Source organism: Macaca thibetana, chromosome 1 (genome assembly GCF_024542745.1).
Source record: "Macaca thibetana thibetana isolate TM-01 chromosome 1, ASM2454274v1, whole genome shotgun sequence".
NCBI lineage: Eukaryota > Metazoa > Chordata > Mammalia > Primates > Cercopithecidae > Macaca > Macaca thibetana.
Window position 1 is genome coordinate 19,929,733 of NC_065578.1, and position 18,650 is coordinate 19,948,382.

The 18,650-nt window shown below is 38.1% G+C and overlaps 1 protein-coding gene across 21 annotated transcripts in view; it reads right to left on the reverse strand.

Moving 5' to 3' along the window:
* EIF4G3 (eukaryotic translation initiation factor 4 gamma 3) overlaps positions 1-18,650 on the reverse strand; it is a 374,608-nt gene that overhangs the window by 167,428 nt on the left and 188,530 nt on the right. For 11 of the 21 annotated variants that reach the window (XM_050789752.1, XM_050789751.1, XM_050789750.1 and 8 more), the window contains 2 exons: positions 4,445-4,624; positions 3,723-3,837 (listed from right to left, as the gene is read on the reverse strand). In XM_050789752.1, the coding sequence (XP_050645709.1) occupies positions 3,723-3,837; positions 4,445-4,624 (295 nt within the window). Of the gene's footprint in view, positions 1-3,722; positions 3,838-4,444; positions 4,625-5,504; positions 5,526-18,650 lie in introns of all 21 variants that reach the window. The other 10 variants (XM_050789764.1, XM_050789766.1, XM_050789763.1 and 7 more) reach the window with 2 other exon arrangements.

Genomic DNA, 18,650 nt, shown 5'->3' on the forward strand with positions numbered 1-18,650 from the left:
TGTATCATAAATTATGATTCATTCCAAAAAGAGAATATTATGTAGCTTTTAAAAGAAATGAGAGAAGTTCTATAGATAATGAAATAGAAAGATGCCTATGAATATAGTATGAGAGGAAAAAAATAAGCAGGAAGTTCTATTATTTAGACTACTATTAATATTCTGTGTCGATTTTAGTTTAACAAACTTGTTAAATATAAATGAAAAAAATACATATCAAACTGTTAAATGTTATTTCCTTAAAGGGTAGGAAGGGAGAGAAACTGGCTATTTCAACTTTATGCACTCTATATTATTTAATTTTTTTTTTTTTTTTTTAGACAGAGTCTCACTCTGTCACCCAGGCTGAAGTGCAGTGGCATGATCTCCGCTCACTGCAACCTCCGCTTCCTGGGTTCAAGCAATTCTTCTGCCTCGGCCTCCCAAGTAGCTGGGACTACAGGTGTCCGCCACCACAACCAGCTAATTTTTGTATTTTAAGTAGAGACAGGGTTTCACCATGTTGCCCAGGCTGATCTCAAACTCCTGACCTCGTGATCCACCTACCTTGGCCTCCCAAAGTGCTGGGATTACAGGCGTGAGCCACTATGCCCAGCCTATGTAAATTTTTATCATTAATTTACTTTCTTTCATAATGAAATATTTTAAAATTGTTTTTCTAATATTAAGAAAACTAGAGAAACTAATATTTTAATCTACATGATAAACTGACCACTTGATGTCTACTGGATCTGCATGAGAATTTACTGGGGAAGAAAGCATATCTATGAAAGGGAACAGACATCAATAATATCTGAGATACAATTATACCTCAATATACTGCTTTTTCATAAAAATGAATAAAAATGGTATATATCTAATAGAAATAAAGCCAAAATGTTATAATATTGTATATTCAAATCTGCACATTATGTCCCTACCAGTAAACTCATCATTACTGTCTCTATACATATTATACAATAGTATTAACAGCAATAAAGAGGGCTGGGACAGACTTACAGCAGGAAATTTAATGATGACATTTTCTGAGTAAAGTGATTTGCATAATCGCTAAGTAAAAAGCAGGTTACAATTCAGTAAGACATCTTTAAAAATGATTTTGTAAATTAGAAGACTAATTGTATTCCCTTTGCAACACAGAAATTAAAGGGAGATACTGTCCATTTTAGCATGTTTATGCTGAATAATAATCCATTTTCTATTAAAAACTTGTAGACAGTAACAATCCGTTTTTTTTTTTTTTTTTGAGACGGAGTCTCGCTCTGTCACCCAGGCTGGAGTGCAGTGGCGACTCACTGCAACCTCCACCTCCTGGGTTCACGTCATTCTCCTGCCTCAGCCTCCTGAGTAGCTGGGACTACAGGCGCCTGCCACCGCACCTGGCTAATTTTTTGTATTTTTAGTAGAGACGGGGTTTCACTGTGGTCTCGATCTCCTGACCTTGTGATTCACCCGCCTTGGCCTCCCAAAGTGCTGGGATTACAGGCGTGAGCCACCGCACCCGGCCCATTGTTACTCTTAAAAATTATTACTTGGATTTAAGTTTTCAGAATAAGGACCTAGAATAAAGGCACTAAAATTACATAAAAATGGTGACAAAGGTAAGCCCAAGGATTACACAAGGAATATTCAACAGCACTTGCAATATGTGGTCGAAAATTGGGTGATATATACATATATAGTGTAACTTTTAAACTCACATATATGTAACACATTACTGTTCTGAAAATATCAAATTTCATAGTCATGATACAACTTAATAAAGCTGAGTTAAATAAACATATTTGAGCCATTTAGTAAGGTTATATAAAATGCAGTATTAATCCCTTATCTGCACTTTCAGTTACCTGCAGTCAATCATGGTCTGAAAATATTAAAACAAAAGATTCCAGAAATTAACAATTCATAAGATTTAAATTGCAAGCCATTCTGAATAGCATGATAAAATCTTGCACTGTCCTGCTTCATGTCACCAGGGATGTGAATCATCCCTTTATCCAGTGTATCCATGCTGTATATGCTATATGCCAATTAGTCACTTAGCAGCCCTTTTATCAGATTAAAAACAAAAAAAAACAAAAAAAACCATGGTATATATAGCATACTATCTCAGATTTCAGACATCCATTGGAGGTCTTGGAATGCATTCCCTGAGGATAAGTGAAGACTACTGCATATCACTTTGAAATAGCAGTTTCCCAAGACAATTATCAACCAAGGTAACAGAAAGCTTTTCCCTTCTCTAAAAGAAGTAAAGCCGTGGAACATTCGGTTGCTTTGCCTATTTCACCTCAAAACTCAAGAAAAACCTTCTTGGACTACTTGAATCAAATCAATTCTGCTGTAATCTTAACTGAGACAATCCCAATTTTAGGAAACTGGTTAATGGATAAGTTACCATGTTACATTAAGATTATTTAATACGTTTTTGCTTTGTTGGTAATATAACAGATCAATACTTACTGAACCTCAAAACTTAATTTTTCTACTATCTACTAATTTTATCCCTTATTATTCACCTTCCATGGAATAAAAGAAATGTAATACGCAGTAAAAATTTGTTAAATGAAGTAAGTAATTTTTATCATTTTTAGTTCAGCATTGGCACATATGCCAAATATAATCTTGGCAACCCAGCTCTCTCTAAATAAAAAACACTTTTAATTTTTCAAGGCATTTTCATTAGAACTAATACCCAAAACCTCCCCCATGCCATAGATCTTACCACAATTTTGCAGAGAACCACAGGTTCACTGAGTTATATTCAGTTATGGCATGTATATTCTCCATGTGCCTGCCAGTCACTGTTCTAGGGGCTGGGGATATAGCAGTGAACAAAACAAAAATCTCTACTTTCATGGAAATTGCATTCTAGTAAGAAATACATTAACAAAATCTTTAAGGTGGAAAGTGGTGGGAAATATTTGGAGAAAAAGAAATTGTGAAAGGAAGATAAGGTATATTCATGCCATTGGCAAAACTCCAGTAAAAATCTAGGTAACAGTGAACTGGTGGAAGATGTCAGAACTCTGAAACATGATTCTTTCCAGTAGAATTATCAGCTTGTAAAGAAGATGTCATTAACTAAATATATTTCTATAATACTTTTCTTGTAAGCCACCATCTAAAAAGTACCTTTTCTTTTTTTTTTTTTTTTGAGACGGAGTCTCGCTCTGCCACCCAGGCTGGAGTGCAGTGGCGCGATCTCAGCTCACTGCAAGCTCCGCCTCCTGGGTTCAAGCCATTCTCCTGCCTCAGCCTCCCGAGTAGCTGGGACTACAGGTGCCTGCCGCCACGCCCGGCTAATTTTTTGTATTTTTAGTAGAGACGGGGTTTCACCGTGTTAGCCAGGATGGTCTCAATCTCCTCGCCCACCTTGGCCTCCCCAAAGTGCTGGAATTACAGGCATGAGCCACCGCGCCCAGCCAAGAAACTACTTTTAAAGCTGGGCAGACTGGCATGTGCCTGTAGCTCCAGCTACTTGGGAAGCTAAGGCAGGATGACTGCTTGAACCCAGGAGTTGAAGACCAGCCTAACATAATGAGACTCCCATTTCTGGGGAGGGGGAAAAAAAAAAGTAGCTTTCAATAAAGAACTGTTAGCAGCATGTTATTTAAAAATCCTTCTTACCACTAAACCTCATTGTATAAACTGACCCACCAAGCAACAAAATCAAATAAACACAAAAAACTGGCAGAAATGTCTTGACTTTTCCTACTTACCATAAGCATTGGGGAAGTCCCCAGGTCCTGGTCCAGGATAAAAAGGACCTGGCCCCGGTGGTTGAACTGGATATTGTTGTGGGGGCCCAACATAAGGAGGGCCACTATGACGGTACTAGAAAAGAGAAAGTATGAACATATAAATAATACGGTCTCTGGGGCCAAAAACCATAATAAAATAATAATAAGAAGAAAGTAGCTTACTACAGAAAGTAAAGTTCTCTGTGTAAGAGAATCATTTAAATGAGGTAAAGCCATTGGGTCAAACACATTCAAAATGCTTGCTTGCCATCAAGATACAATGAGAATGAAGAGAAAGGTGCAGCTTAGTAAAGCCATACAACATATCAGCACACAGGCAGACATCAGCTCACTGTAAAATAATCTCAGGCTGATAATTTTTCAATGACATTAAAGGATTTCAGGAACAGCATAATCACTGAGCCCATTTTAGAGCAGTTGGTTGTGGTGAGTGGAAGGGAGAAAGCAAGTAGATAAAAACAATTTCTCTGTCATTTTAAAAAAATTTAAGTAAATAGATGTAGAAATATCTTCACACAGCATAATGAAAAAATCACAAAAGGGCTAATTTGTAACCAACAAAACAGTTCACATGTCACCAAAAACTAATGCCATAATTCATCCTCCCAGCTCCCTCTGATGAGAATCTGGGTTAATTCCCACTCTACTGCTGGACCACCTAGGCCTCAAAGATACTTTACCTGTGGAATACAGTACTGAGGCCCCTGGGGCACTGGGTACGGCATGGGCAGATGGTTAACCATCATGATGTGCTGATTAGCCTGGTACACTGCAGTGGGTGTCTGTGCACCAGGACGAATGGATGGACTGCTGTTCGGGATGGTAGCTCTAGGAGGCTGTATTTGAGGCCTCTGGAAAAACTGGGAAGGGGAGAAAAAAAAAATTTTTTTTTCTTTCTTTTTTTTCTTTTTTTTTTACAAAGGGGAATATATAAATTTTACTGTCTCCTTTTCTTCACTAATAAAAATCTGGTCAACTTGAATTACAAATACAATATGCATAAAAAGAATAAATTACCTATTGCTGGATTTCCAAAAATATACCATACGAGGGCGAGCTCTTATCAGTATTATCACATATTTGAAAACAGTAGGATAGTTTCGACCTGACTGTATATATACATATGTATAGATGCATACATATATGTATATACACATACTGTATATATATACACATACATGTATAATAAAGTATAACAAAAGGGGTAGCTGATATTTCTCTATTATATAAAAGAACTGACTCTGATAAAGAGTTGGTTCATTACCAACTCATTAAAAATTAAAAGTAGTCTCCTAAAAGACGGCTGCTCAAGTAATTTATAAAATACTTAGAACAAGAAGGAATCTCTTTGATCATAAAATATTTACCCAGTCCATCAGGGTCAAGCTAAATTAAACCATCTGTAGGGTTGTCACATGCTGAACTAAGCAGTTTTTTTCCTCTCCAAAAGGTGGCACAATCCTATACTAAACTGAGCCTTCTAGAATAGTTTATAATAAAAGTGGACAATCTAGATAGGCCTAAGAATGGACTAGAATGAGTAGAGTTCAAATTTCTAAAAATGGCAACCAGTATCTGTAGTTATTTATAATTTTCACTGCAGGCTTAAAAGCCTTGAAACAATATACCAATAGTAAATTTCCAATGTGAATGTATCCATTCATTAGCAATCAATCTCAATGTAATAATAGTAAGCAGACTGAGTTATAAAGAGGCCATGCAGAACCAGTAGTTTGTTACCTGGATAGGTCTGAATCCTCCCTTCAAATATGAAGCAAGAAAGCAGCAGGAAACAGAAAGAAAGCCAATGGAAAAGCTTACAGATCAGTTGAAAGGGACAGGACATAGCATGCAGCTCAACAAAAGTATCTTTCTATTTAGTAATAATAGGAGAAGAAAGAAGACTAGAAAATCAAAATGACAGTTCTTCACTTGAGAATTTAATCACACATAGAATCAAAGAATCAAGTCACATTTAACTGAAATCCAGTGGCAAAAATCCTCGACTATTATTAACAGCCACAAGTTACAGCAGTGTGCAAGGAAATGTCTGCTTGGTGGCACAAGTATAGTTGTGTGATTACTGGTTCCTACTCTTGGATCTCATTAGCACCCATTTCATGATCTGGCATTGTCTAGCATCTCTATGATCTACTCGCCATCTGTGTCATTTGTTATTTTTGTAAAAGTCCTAAGAAATAAACTTTTCAATATATATTAGACTCTTCATGACAGAGACTTGCTCGCTCTTTTTAACTAATCAGGTACATAAGAGGGCACTTATAGCTCTAAAATGGAGAACTATAATAACAATCTTAAAATATGGTCTTGCACCAAAATAAATAAAGCAGAAAAATATTTGTTGCTATCAGTCCAAATAAAGCCAAGCTTCGACCTTTGGGCCCACTCTGGTCTATTCTGCCCTACTCTTAGGCATCAAGCTACCCAGAGATGGTATAAGTAACTTCATCTTGTGCTCAAAAGGAAGAACTGGGATCTAGTGTCCAAGGCTCATCCCCATTCAGCCTTCATATCCCAGGGCAAAGAAGGCCCTAAAGAAATTAAGTCACAGAAAAACAACAGCCAGAAAAGTATAGCAGGAGAATGGAATAAATGGGGGAAACCAAAGGGGCAGGCCACAGAGAGTAGGTGATGGAGATGAAAAGAAAGCACAGGAGGCAAAGTTGGTAACATAGGAACCTGGGCTGCACTACAACTACAGGAACCATCTTCTAGTTATCTCCACTGACACAGTTTTGGTGACAACATTTTTTTTTGTTGGCAGGAACAATAAAGCAGTAAACCTCCCAATACTGGACTGCATTTCTCCTAATTACCAAGCAGAGAGAATCTATTATGCATCAATGCATGTGATCTGTAAACACCATTTCAGGAACAAACAAGTATTTTTATAATGTAGCTAATATCAGGAGCCACAAAAATGATACAAGTCTCAAGCAGAGAACACTCATTATCTGTTCAACTTATTGGGCATTACTAAATAACACAGGCAGAGGGTAAAATCTTCATACTGAAAGATCCTTTGAAATCAACTGTAGAGGGCAGCCCAGCCAAGATAAAGGGCATATCAAATGAACACAGGTGATCATCTATTATGGTAACATTATCATGAAATAATGTTAAAATACTCTATGTTGCCTGAATAAATAGGGTGTTACGGGGTTGGTAAGGAGAGGAGAAAGAAAACTAATCCATTAACTTATGCAGAGTAAGAAAAATAGATACGGGCAATGTTTCCCAAAAATTTTAACAGTCTGTATGTGAAATATTTTCTTACCCTATTTTCCAGCTGTTCTGATGAAACTTTTAACCAGCCTGTCCAGAATAACTGAGGTTACATCTTATTCAAGGTTTCTGAACAGTATGAAACTATTTTCCTCAGTGACTTTCAAGTAAAAAGTGTTTCTAATGATATTCCTAATATTAATACATAGCTGAACCAAAAAGCCATTAAATATGTGGTTATATTGATATAATAATTTTTTGTTTGTTTTTTTTTTGGAGATGGAGTCTTACTCTGCCGCCTAGACTGGAGTGCAGGGGCATGATCTTGGCTCACTGCAACCTCCACATCCTGGGTTCAAGCGATTCTCCTGCCTCAGCCTCCTGACTAGCTGGGACTATAGGCACCTGCCACCATGCCTGGCTAATTTTTGTATTTTTAGTACAGACGGGGTTTTACCATATTGGCTAGGCTGGTCTGGAATACCTGACCTTCTGATCCACCCACCCTGGCCTCCACCAAAGTGCTGGGATTACAAGCATGAGCCACTGTGCCCGGGCAATATACTAATTTTTATACACTAAGAATTCAGATTTGAAGCTAAAGAGAAATGTATTTATAAAGCACCAACCTAAGCATTTTACATATATATACACACATACACACACACACACACACACACACACACACACACACACACACACACACACATATATACATACTTTTTTTTTTTGAGACAGAATCTTGCTCTGTCGCCAGGCTGAAGTGCAGTGGCATGATCTCGGCTCACTGCAACCTCCACCTCCCGGGTTCAAGTGATTCTCCTGCCTCAACCTCTTGAGTAGCTGGGACTACAGGCGCCCGCCACCACGCCCAGCTAAATTTTTGTCTTTTTAGTACAGACAGGGTTTCACCGTGTTAGCCAAGATGGTCTCGATCTCCTGACCTTGTGATCTGCCCGCCTTGGCCTCCCAAAGTGCTGGGATTGCAGGTGTGAGCTACCGTGCCCGGTCAACATATATATATTAACTCATGCTCACAAATGACCTTGAAGGCAAGTACTATTATTAACAGGTCGTAAGATACACGTAAAAACTGAGGAACAGGGAGATTAAATAACTCTCTGAAAGCCCCCCACCATCTGTAACTAAAACACAGTCAGGTTATAGACATGTACTTTTAACTGTTACACATACTACCTCTCATGAAATGGAATACCCCCATATTTTTAAACAAACCAGCAGAAATCTTTTCTTTACAAATGCTGAAGGGATGTGGCAGGACCTTTATCCAACTACACTAATGGGTGGCATGTCCCTCAACCATAACTGATTCCTAGTAAGAAAAATTTTCCATCAAGTTACTTCACAAAATACATGCTTATCATTCAAGAAATTTCTTCTACCTACACAACTCTAATTCTCTATCTCCCAAAAAGTGACTGCAACTTGTTCATGTGCTAAAAGCATATCCTTGGCATACCATGTTACAGACTTACTTTTGCTCAACTTCACTGCATTAATACTTTTTAGAACAACAGTCCATCTGGAGCTTGTGTTTTCCATGTAAAAGTACAGGATCACTTACACACACACACACACACATGCGCACCAGGAGAGATTCTAGAAAAGCCGTAGTAACTAGAAATGCAAAAAAAAAAAAAAAAAGAATCTCCTTTTTGTACTCCTCCTGAACCATTCAATTACAAATGCATAATTAAATTTAATAGTAATGCAAGAAATTCAGATTCTCAGTTGGGCAAGCATAGCAATAAACCACAGGTTATTAAAAGGAATATATAAATGGGCTTTTCCAAACTGCTTGCAATCCTTCAAATTTCTTTCCTTCTCAGCTGAATGATGAACAATCATTAAGAGTCAAACTCTCCTGAATGGAAGGAGCCATTTAGTCTCACCATCCACTTAAAGTCTGAATATCTTTTACAATATACCACTGGGGATATGAAACTTTAGCAACTTAAGATACAAATTCTTTTCAAAATTAAATGGAGTTCTAACACTGTAAAACTCTTCCTTCTACTGACCCCCAATTTTTCTCCCTATATCACCTATCCACTTGTCTCATGTCCCTTCCTAAAACCACAAAGAAGTCTAATCCTTCCCCGTAAGTGACAGACCACTAAGTCATGTGAACATTGCCATTACTGCCAATTTTCATCCACCTTGGCCTCCCAAAGTGCTGGGATTATAAAGGCATGAGCCACCGTGCCTGGGCCATTACTGCCAATTTTCACACCACTATTTTTTGTTTCAAGCCAATCATAACCCTCTCCTAGCATCCTGTCCCTCCAACCAAGATTTCTAATTCCCAAACCAGCTTGATCTTTTCTTTCAATCTTGTTCCAACACAAAGGTAACGAGGTGGGGTCTGCCCAGAATGTACTTGGCACTCACTAAAAAAAATTTGTTCCTGAGTGAAAGGGCAATATACCTCTCTAATTCCTGCCAGCTCCAATTCCATTAATGAAACCAAGAACCACAGGAGCACTTTTGTCAACCATATTTTACTACTGATTGGTACTGACACTCATTTAAAGCATTTAAATCCTCTTTATACATAACCTGGCTAAATAAGCCATGTTCTTCACTTCCGTGTGTACTCTTACAATTGTGTTTTGAAGCTCATATAGAGGATTTTGTAGTTGGTAACTTTGAAAATTTATCTGGCTAAACAACCCATCGTTTCAGATTGTACCAATTGCATGACAATGTCAAACTACATAATCATTAGAAAACCTGACATAAATGTCACTTATCCAAGTAACTGATAAAAATGCTGCAAAGAGCTAGGCAGAGAAAAGAGAGCCATGCATGCACAACATAAAATTCACCTCCTAAACTTCATTTCAATCTGTTTTAATTCTTTCATCTTTCAAGGATTTATTATTAACACGCCAGGAGGATGGCAGAGGAAGGTGAAAACTCTCATTTGAGGTAGTATTTTGGGCAGATCCAACAAGATAGGATACTTTTAAAACAGAGGCTGAATTTAGTATACTTAATAATTGCTTACTTTCCCAGAAACACTCTAGAAGCCAGAAGAAAAAATGTTTCCTCTCGAAAAATCCTTCTAAAGATGCAATAATTCATATCACTACCCAAAGCTTCCTCATCAAAAATGTCTAACAAATGGTGTTTGAATATGCTGGTAATTATGAAATATCATTTTTCATGACTTTGCTCAGTAAAAGCACAAAAAGACAAAAACACCTAATAAATTATATAACAGAAATTCTCTGCAATATTTCAATTTTTTAAATTACTATTGTATCTGTTATGGTGATGTGTGATCACTGACCTTTTATGTTATCACTGTAACTGGGAGCACCATGAACTGCACCCATAGAAGATAGTAAACTTAAGACAGTCGTGTGTGTTCTAACTGCTCCACCTACGTCTGTTGTCCCCTGCCACTCCCATCTTTCTCCTCTCCTTAGACCTTCCTATTCAGCAGACACAATAATATTGAAGTTAGGCCATTATATCAAAATTAATAACTGAACAGTGGCCTCTATGTGGTCTTGTGCCACATTTCTCACTTTAAATAAAAACTATAAATGACTAAACTTAGTGAGGAAAGCATGTTAAAAGCTGAAATAGGCTGAAAGCTACTTCAAAAGCCAAGTTGTAAATGCAAAGAATAAGTTCTTGGAGGAAATTTAAAGTGCTACTCTCCAGTGAACACACAAATGATAAGAAAGCAAAACAGCCTTATTGCTGTTATGGAGAAAGTGAGAGCAGTTTGGACAGAAGATCAAACCAGCCACAACATTCCCTTAAGCCAAAATGTAATCCAAAGCAAGCTCCTAACTCTCATTTCAATTCTATGAAGGCTGAGAAGTAAGAAAGCCACAGAAGAAAAGTTTGAATAGCAAAGCTTAGCTCAGGAGGTTTAATGAAAGCAGCTGTCTCCATAACATAAAAGTGCAAGGTGAAGCAGCAAGTGCTTATGGAGAAACTGCTTCAAGTTATCCAGAAGATCCAGCCAAGATAACTGATGAAAGTGCCTACACATAATTTTAAGTGTAGATGAAACAGCCATCTATTGAAACAAGATGTCATGCATTGACTTCTCTCTAACTAGGACTTTCATAGCTAGTGAGAAGTCAATGCCTAGCATCAAAGCTTCAAAGCTTCAACAGGCTGACTCGACTTTTAGGTGCTAATATAGTTGGTGACTTTAATTTGAAGCCAGTACTTATTTACTATCTGGAAAATCCTAGGGCCCTTAAGAAATATGCTAAATCTACTCAGACTATGCCCTATAAATAAAACAACAAAGCCAGAATGATAGCACATCTGTTGGCAGCATGGGTTACTGGCTATTTTAAGGCCATTGTAGAGAGCTTAGATTCCTTTCAAAATATTATTGCTTGCTGGGAAAACACCTAGTCACCCAAGAGCTCTGAGGGAGATGTATACAGAGATAAATGTTGCTTTCATGCCTGCTAACACATCTACTCTGCAGCCTATGGATCAAGGATTTGTTTTGATTTTCAAGTCTTATTATTTAAGAAGTATATTTTGTAAGGCTACAGCTGCCATACATACTGATTTCTCTGATGGTTCTGGGCAAACTACATTAAAAACTTCCTGGAAAGGATTCACCATTGCTGATGCCATTAATAACATTCCTGGATGCAGTAGTGTACTACTGGAGACCCAGCTACTTAGGAGGCTGACGTAGGGTAGGGTAGGGTAGGGTAGGGTAGGGTAGGGCAGGGTAGGGCAGGGCAGGGCAGGGCAGGGCAGGGCAGGGCAGGGAAGGGAAGGGAAGGGAAGGGAAGGGAAAGGAAAAAACATTTGTGATTCATGGGAGAAGGCCAAAATATCAACATTAACAAGCATTTGGAAGAAGCTGATTCCAATACTCATGGATGACTACGAAGTATTCAAGACTTCAGTGGAAGAAGTAAGTGCTGATATAGTGGAAATAGCAAGAGAACTAGAATTAGAAGTAGCACCTGGGCCGGGAGCAGTGGCTCACGCCTGTAATCCCAACACTTCGGGAAGTCGAGGCGGGTGGATCACCTGAGGTCAGGAGTTCGAGACCAGCCTGCCCAATATGGTGAAACCCCATCTCTACTAAAAATGCAAAAAATTAGCTGGGCATGGTGGCGAATGTCTGTAATCCCAGCTACTTGGGAGGGTGAGCCAGGAGAATCACTTGAACCTGGGAGGCGGAGGTTGCAGTGAGCCGAGAAGGCGCCACTGCACTGCAGCCTGGACAACGAGAGTGAAACGCCATCTCAAAAAAAAAAAAGAAAAAAAAAAGTAGAGCCCGAAGATGTGACTGACTTTATCATGACAATCTCATGATAAAACTTGAACAAATGAGGACTGGTTTCATATGGAGGAGCAAAAAAAAAGTGATTTCCTGAGATGGAATCTACTCCTGGTAAGGAGCTGTGAACACTGTTGAAAGGACAATAAAAGATTTAGAATATTACATAAACCTAGTTGATAAAGCAGCAGCAGAGTTTGAGATTGACTCCAATGATAAAATAAGTTCTACTCTGCGTAAAATGCTGTTAAACAGCATCACATGCTGCAGAGAAATCTTTCATGAAAATAAGAGTCCATTGGCTGGGTGCAGTAGCTCACGCCTGTAATCCCAGCACTTTGGGAGGCCAATGTGGGCAGATCACTTGCGGTCAGGAGTTTGAGAGCAGTCTAGCCAATAGGGTGAAACCTCAGCTCTACTAAAAACACAAAAAATTAGCCAGATATGGTGGCATGTGCCTATAGTCCCAGCTACTCAGGGGGCTGATGCAGGAGAATCACTTGAACCCAGGAGGTGGAGGTTGCAGTGAGCAGAGATTATGCCACTGCACTCCAGCCTGGGTGACACAGCAAGACTCCATCTCAAAAACAAATAAATTAAAAAAAAAAAAAAGAAGAGTCCATCAATGTGGCAAACTTTGTCTTATATCAAGAAATTGCCACAGCCACCTCAATCCTCAGCAACCACTACCCTGATCAGTCAGCACCCACCTACACTGAAGACGCTTCACCAGCAAAAAGATTACAACTCACTGAAGACTCAGATAGTCATTAGCATTTTTTAGCCAGAAAGTATTTAATTACCGGCCAGGCGCGGCGGCACACACCTGTAATCCTAGCACTTTAGGAGGCCAAGGTGGGCAGATCATGAGGTCAGGAGTTCAAGACCAGCCTGGCCAACATGGTGAAACCCCGTCTCTACCAGAAATACAAAAATTAGCCAGCGTAGCAGCATGCGCCTGTAATCCCAGCTACTTGGGAGGCTGAGGCAGAATTGCTTGAACCCGGGAGGCAGAGGCTGCAATGAGCTGAGATCATACCACTGTACTCCAGCCTGGGCAACTGAGCAAGACTCTGTCTCAAAAAAAGAGAAAGTATTTAATTACTATATGTACATCATTTTCTTACACATAATTCTACTGTTCAGTTAGCAGACTACAGCATAGTGGAAACATAACATACATACACTGGGAAACCAAAAAATTCATGTGACTTACTTTATTGCAGTATTTGCTTGATTGTCGTGGTCTGAAAACAAGTCAGCAATATCTCCGAGGCATGCCTATATTTACTAACTTGCAAAGCAATACAAAATATGCTTCTGAAATCTCTAGTGTTATGCAGTATACAGTTTAGCCTACTAGAAGATTAAAAACTAACATCTGCAATTAGGAATTTCCTTGGTGAGTATCTTTTAAAAGTCTAAAGTACTCTTGAAGAACAGTGATATGATTTACTGGCAAGTTATAAAGGGACAAGCTTTAAAGAGTCCACATAATGGAATTTGACTCAGGTGTCAATTTGATAATCTGTTGATCCATGATAATTTATAACGGAGATTATTCCATTCCAAATTTTTTCTATATTTCCCTGCATGTGGTCAATATTATATAATTTAGGTTTCACTAAGAATCGGGATATGTAAGCCCTAGAGCTAAGTTGTTCAATACAGTAGCCACAAGTCATACTTGACTACTTATATCAAAAATTCAGTTCTGGGTCAAGCACGGTGGCTCACGCCTTTAATCCCAGCACTTTGGGAGGCTAAGGTAGGTGGATCGCTTGAGGTCAGGAGCTCAAGACCAGCCTGGCCAACATGGCAAAATCCTGCCTCTACAAAAAATACAAAAATTAGTAGGGTGTGGTAGCTCACACCTGTATTTCCAGCTACTCAGGTGGCCAAGGCACAAAAATCACTTGAACCTGGGAGGTGGAGGTTGCAGAGAGCTGAGATCCTGCCACTGCACTCCAGCCTAGGTGACAGAGTGAGACTCTGTCTCCAAAAAAAAAAAAAAAAAAAAAAATTCAGTTATTTAGCTGCATTAGCCACATTTAAAGTGCTCAATAGCCATGTATAGCTAGTACAGCTACAGCAGTGAAAAGCACAAGTACAGAACATTTTCATCATCATAGAAACTCTATTACACAGTGCTACCCTAGAGGTTTATGTCAGGAACAGAAGGTGTTCTGTCAGATCATAAGGGAGAGTCTTGGAAATGAGCATCATTATAAAATACTTCATTCATGCTAAAAAATAGCTGGGGAAAAGGGGGAAAGGCAGGCGGTCTCACTGCTAAAGGAAACTGACACCAAGGACTTACTACATTTCAGACACTGTGATAGGCAGGTACTTTATCCTCACAACACCCATAGGAAATACGTGCAGTTATTATAAATCATCTCAATCTTACATCATTTATGAGCATATTTTTCCCATTTTGAAGATGAGAAACCTGACACCCAAAGATAATTTGCAGTGAAGCTGAAACTGAATCCCAGTTTTACTGACTCCCAATATATATTTTCTTCACTATTTATGCTGCTACTATACAACTCCTTGTGAATGAGATACCAGTTTTAAAGCCACTCCTCACTTGTATCAAGCTCCAAAAAACAAATAGTTCATAAGATCATAATTTAAGAGGTTTAAGGTTGTATAGATGCTTGAGATGGCTTGTTATTCATATCAATTTAATTCTGTTGCACCAGGTCTGGTCCCAGAGGCAAGCCCAAGCCTTCATTTATTTTACTTTCCAAACCTAATAAATTGCCTATAGTAAAACAAATATATCTCGTCTAGGAATATAACACCACAAACTTTCAGTAAAGAAACCTTTAGGGATCACAATGAAAAAGAAATCTACATAAATCAGCTGTTCTTTTCAAAAGTTTCTTTTTTCACAAAAAGAACCAAACCACAACAGGAAAACATGCACAATTTCAATGCTTGCACCAAGTAAGACATTTCTTGATGGCACATACTCCTCCTCCTGCTGCTGCTGCTAGCATATGCTGGTTTTATGAAGCTCATTATTTGTTTATGCTAAATCCTACTGCTTTGAATACAGCATATTTTTCAGCGTTTGTGAAAAGTATGTGAACTAAAATCATGTATCAAAAAACTACAGTGTTTTGTCCTATGAACACTTTAAAATACCATTTCCCTGATCTTTCCCATAATGAAAAGACTACTTAGTCATAGTATATGACCAACACTTAATCTCTATTGTGAAACCCAAAAGTAAAATAAGGACAGGAACCTAAGTAACTTTAAACCAGAACTACACAGATTTTAATGACCAAATACTTAAAGTAAACAACACAAGCCAGAATCCAAATTATACCAAGTGACTTGCTATAATTCTGTGTGTACTTTCTGTTCTTTCAGTTTCTAATTACCTTGGGATTTTCAAGCATCAGTACAAAAATAGTTGACATATTTCTAAAGCCAAGAGTGTTTTGCATATAAAATGACTTAGCATTTCTCGTTTTATCTTTGAAGAAAACTGTAATTCTAAAAGCTCTTCAGTTTATAAAATGCCAAAAGAATAGCACATCCTCAATAATCTGAAGAATCTCCACAAAAGACAAAAACTAATAGTAATATTAGGAAGGCGATGGGGCTGAAATAATCCTAACTGCAGTATGGTGCATTTGATTTGTGTGGACTCAAAAAGAGCTCTAGCCCTCCAAACAGAGTTACAAGACCTTCTAAATAACAGAAGTTCCAAAAAATACACTCAAAGCAGTTTCTTGATTTCATTAAGAACAAAGAAAACATTTACCATTTAAAATCTTGTTTATTTTTGTTTACTTGAATTCAGGTTAACTCTATCTTACACAGAAAAAATATTTAAATTCTAGATTACTAAACTGGGTGATGTTTTCTTTTCACAAGCAATTAATTCCAAAAAGCCTACCTAAATAATTACCTAGTTTTTTGCAACAGCTATAGAACATACTCTGCAATTTTTACTAAGCATCAACAAAAAATTATTATATTTGCTATTGGAGTTTAGAAACAATAATCATTAAAAACATCATCCAACAACAAATTCCTTCAAAAAATAAATTGAGATCAAAGCATGAAAGCATGTAAAATGATCAGAAAGGTAGCCACTGATGAATAATGCAATAAAGGACAAAAAAGAAATCTATTCACTGGCCAAAGCAAACTACCACAGACGAAAAAACCATTTGTGCCTTCAATTCCACTTTAAGTCTTAAGCATGTCAAATCCAAAATATCCCAGAACATGAGGGTTTTCCCTTTAAAAGCATATTCTCTGTATACCACTCAATGTTTGTTTCCTCCAATAGCTTGCATTTCATTATGCAAGTCTCTATGTCTTGTTTTGTATTATGAGCAACTCCTCTGTAAATCTTTCAGGGTTTAGGTGCTACCTGACTTTAGATCTGAAGAGAAGATACTGTGAAATACAGATTCAGTAAGCGATTCTCAAATGGGAAATGCTGTCACTTCCATGGAAATGTACAGTGGTGTTTTTGTTTTGTTTTGCTTTGTTTTCTAATTGTCACTAGGGAAATTCTACTGGCATTTAGAGCCCAAAGGATACTAAATAAATTGTATTATATAGGGCAGTTTTGATAACTGCTTATCCCACCCACATGCCAACACCTATTCCGTAGTGAAACAAACTAAACTGACCCCACATCTCCTGTGGATGCTATACCATACATAATGCCGGTTCAGTTAGCTCTGCTCAGCTATGCCACTTTCAACCCCATGTCTTTCTCCTCCTCTATTCAAGGTAATTACTGTTGCTGCCTGAGGCAAGGGTACAGACACCCTTATTCAATTCTCTGTGATATGATGAAAAGAATTTAACTGGTGTTCAAGAAAAAGAAGGATAACAAAGGAAAAAAGTGCCGGCTACCTGAATTTTCTGAATTAAAAATCATTCCTCTGGGTTTATGCTGCATCTTAGGAACTCACCTCCAAGAACTATTGTTAAACAATAATTATTTTCCTTGGTAATAAATAAATAATATAATAAACATTTATAATATTTTTTTTTCTTTTGAGACAAGGTCTCACTCTTTCACCCAGGCTAGAGTACAGTGGCACAATCACACCTCACTGCAACCTTGACCACGTGGGCTCAGATGATTCTCCTACCTCAGCCTCCCAGAGTAGCTGGGACTACAGGCATGCACCACCACGCCCAGCTAATTTCTGTATTTATATTTTTGTTTTGTAGAGATGAGGTATCACCATGTTACTGAGGCTGATCTCTAACTCCTGGGCTCAAGTGATCCACCTGCCTCAGCCTCCCAAAGTGCTGGGATTGCAGGCATCAAATACCGTATCTGGCCTATACTTCTATTTTTAAAATAATCAAAACTAGCCATAAATTCATGAGAATTATCATACAGCTAAACGACTAATCTGCTCTTTACTGAGTCATACTGCACACGAAAATGTGGGCTGAAATCAATCTTTTCTCACAGAGATTTCTGAACATTTTCCCCAATTGTTGGAATTAAAGAAAGACAAAATGTACCACCTAACTTTAAAGCTCATAAAAAAGTTTTCTTAGAAAACAGAATTTCCCAAGGCTCATTACAAATGCTTAAATACAGTATCCTAATTTTAGAACCACTATTATCGAACACAAGTAGCAGAAACACAACCTTAAAGTTTGTGCTATTTTCATTAAGAACCTAAATTTTTTGATCAACAGTCTTTAAAAGAGTTACTAGTCTTAATAAGAAATGCCCAGGCTATTTAGTAATCTGGATCTTTTTTGTTTGTTTGTTTTTGTGTTTTGAGATGGAGTCTCGCTCTGTCGCCCAGGCTGGAGTGCAGGTATGATCTTGGCTCACTGCAACCTCCGCCTCCCAGGTTCAAGTGATCTCCTGCCTCAGCCTCCCAAGTAACTGGGATTACAGGTGCCTGCCACCATGCCCGGCTAATTTTTGCATTTTTAGTACAGATGGGGTTTCACCATGTTGGCCAGGCTGGTCTTGAACTCCTGACCTCAAGTGATTCACCCACCTCAGCCTCCCAAGGTGTTGGGATTACAGGCGTGAGCAACCATACCTGGCCTATTAAGCAATACTGCTTTTGTTTCAAAATTCACTCATCATTCCATCAATCTACAGAGTAGAAAATCCAACAAAATAACTGTGGCCAATGGTAATGTTAATTCCTTCTACTTACAGTTTACCTTAAGCTATCTGAAATGACTTATGAAATAAACCAAGGTTTGAAAAACACAAGCATGTGAACAAAGAAATTAACAGGTGCCTTACATAAAGGAGCTCAGAAAACATTTTCGCCCTAATTCCTTTGCAGTTATTTCACTAATAGTTTCTT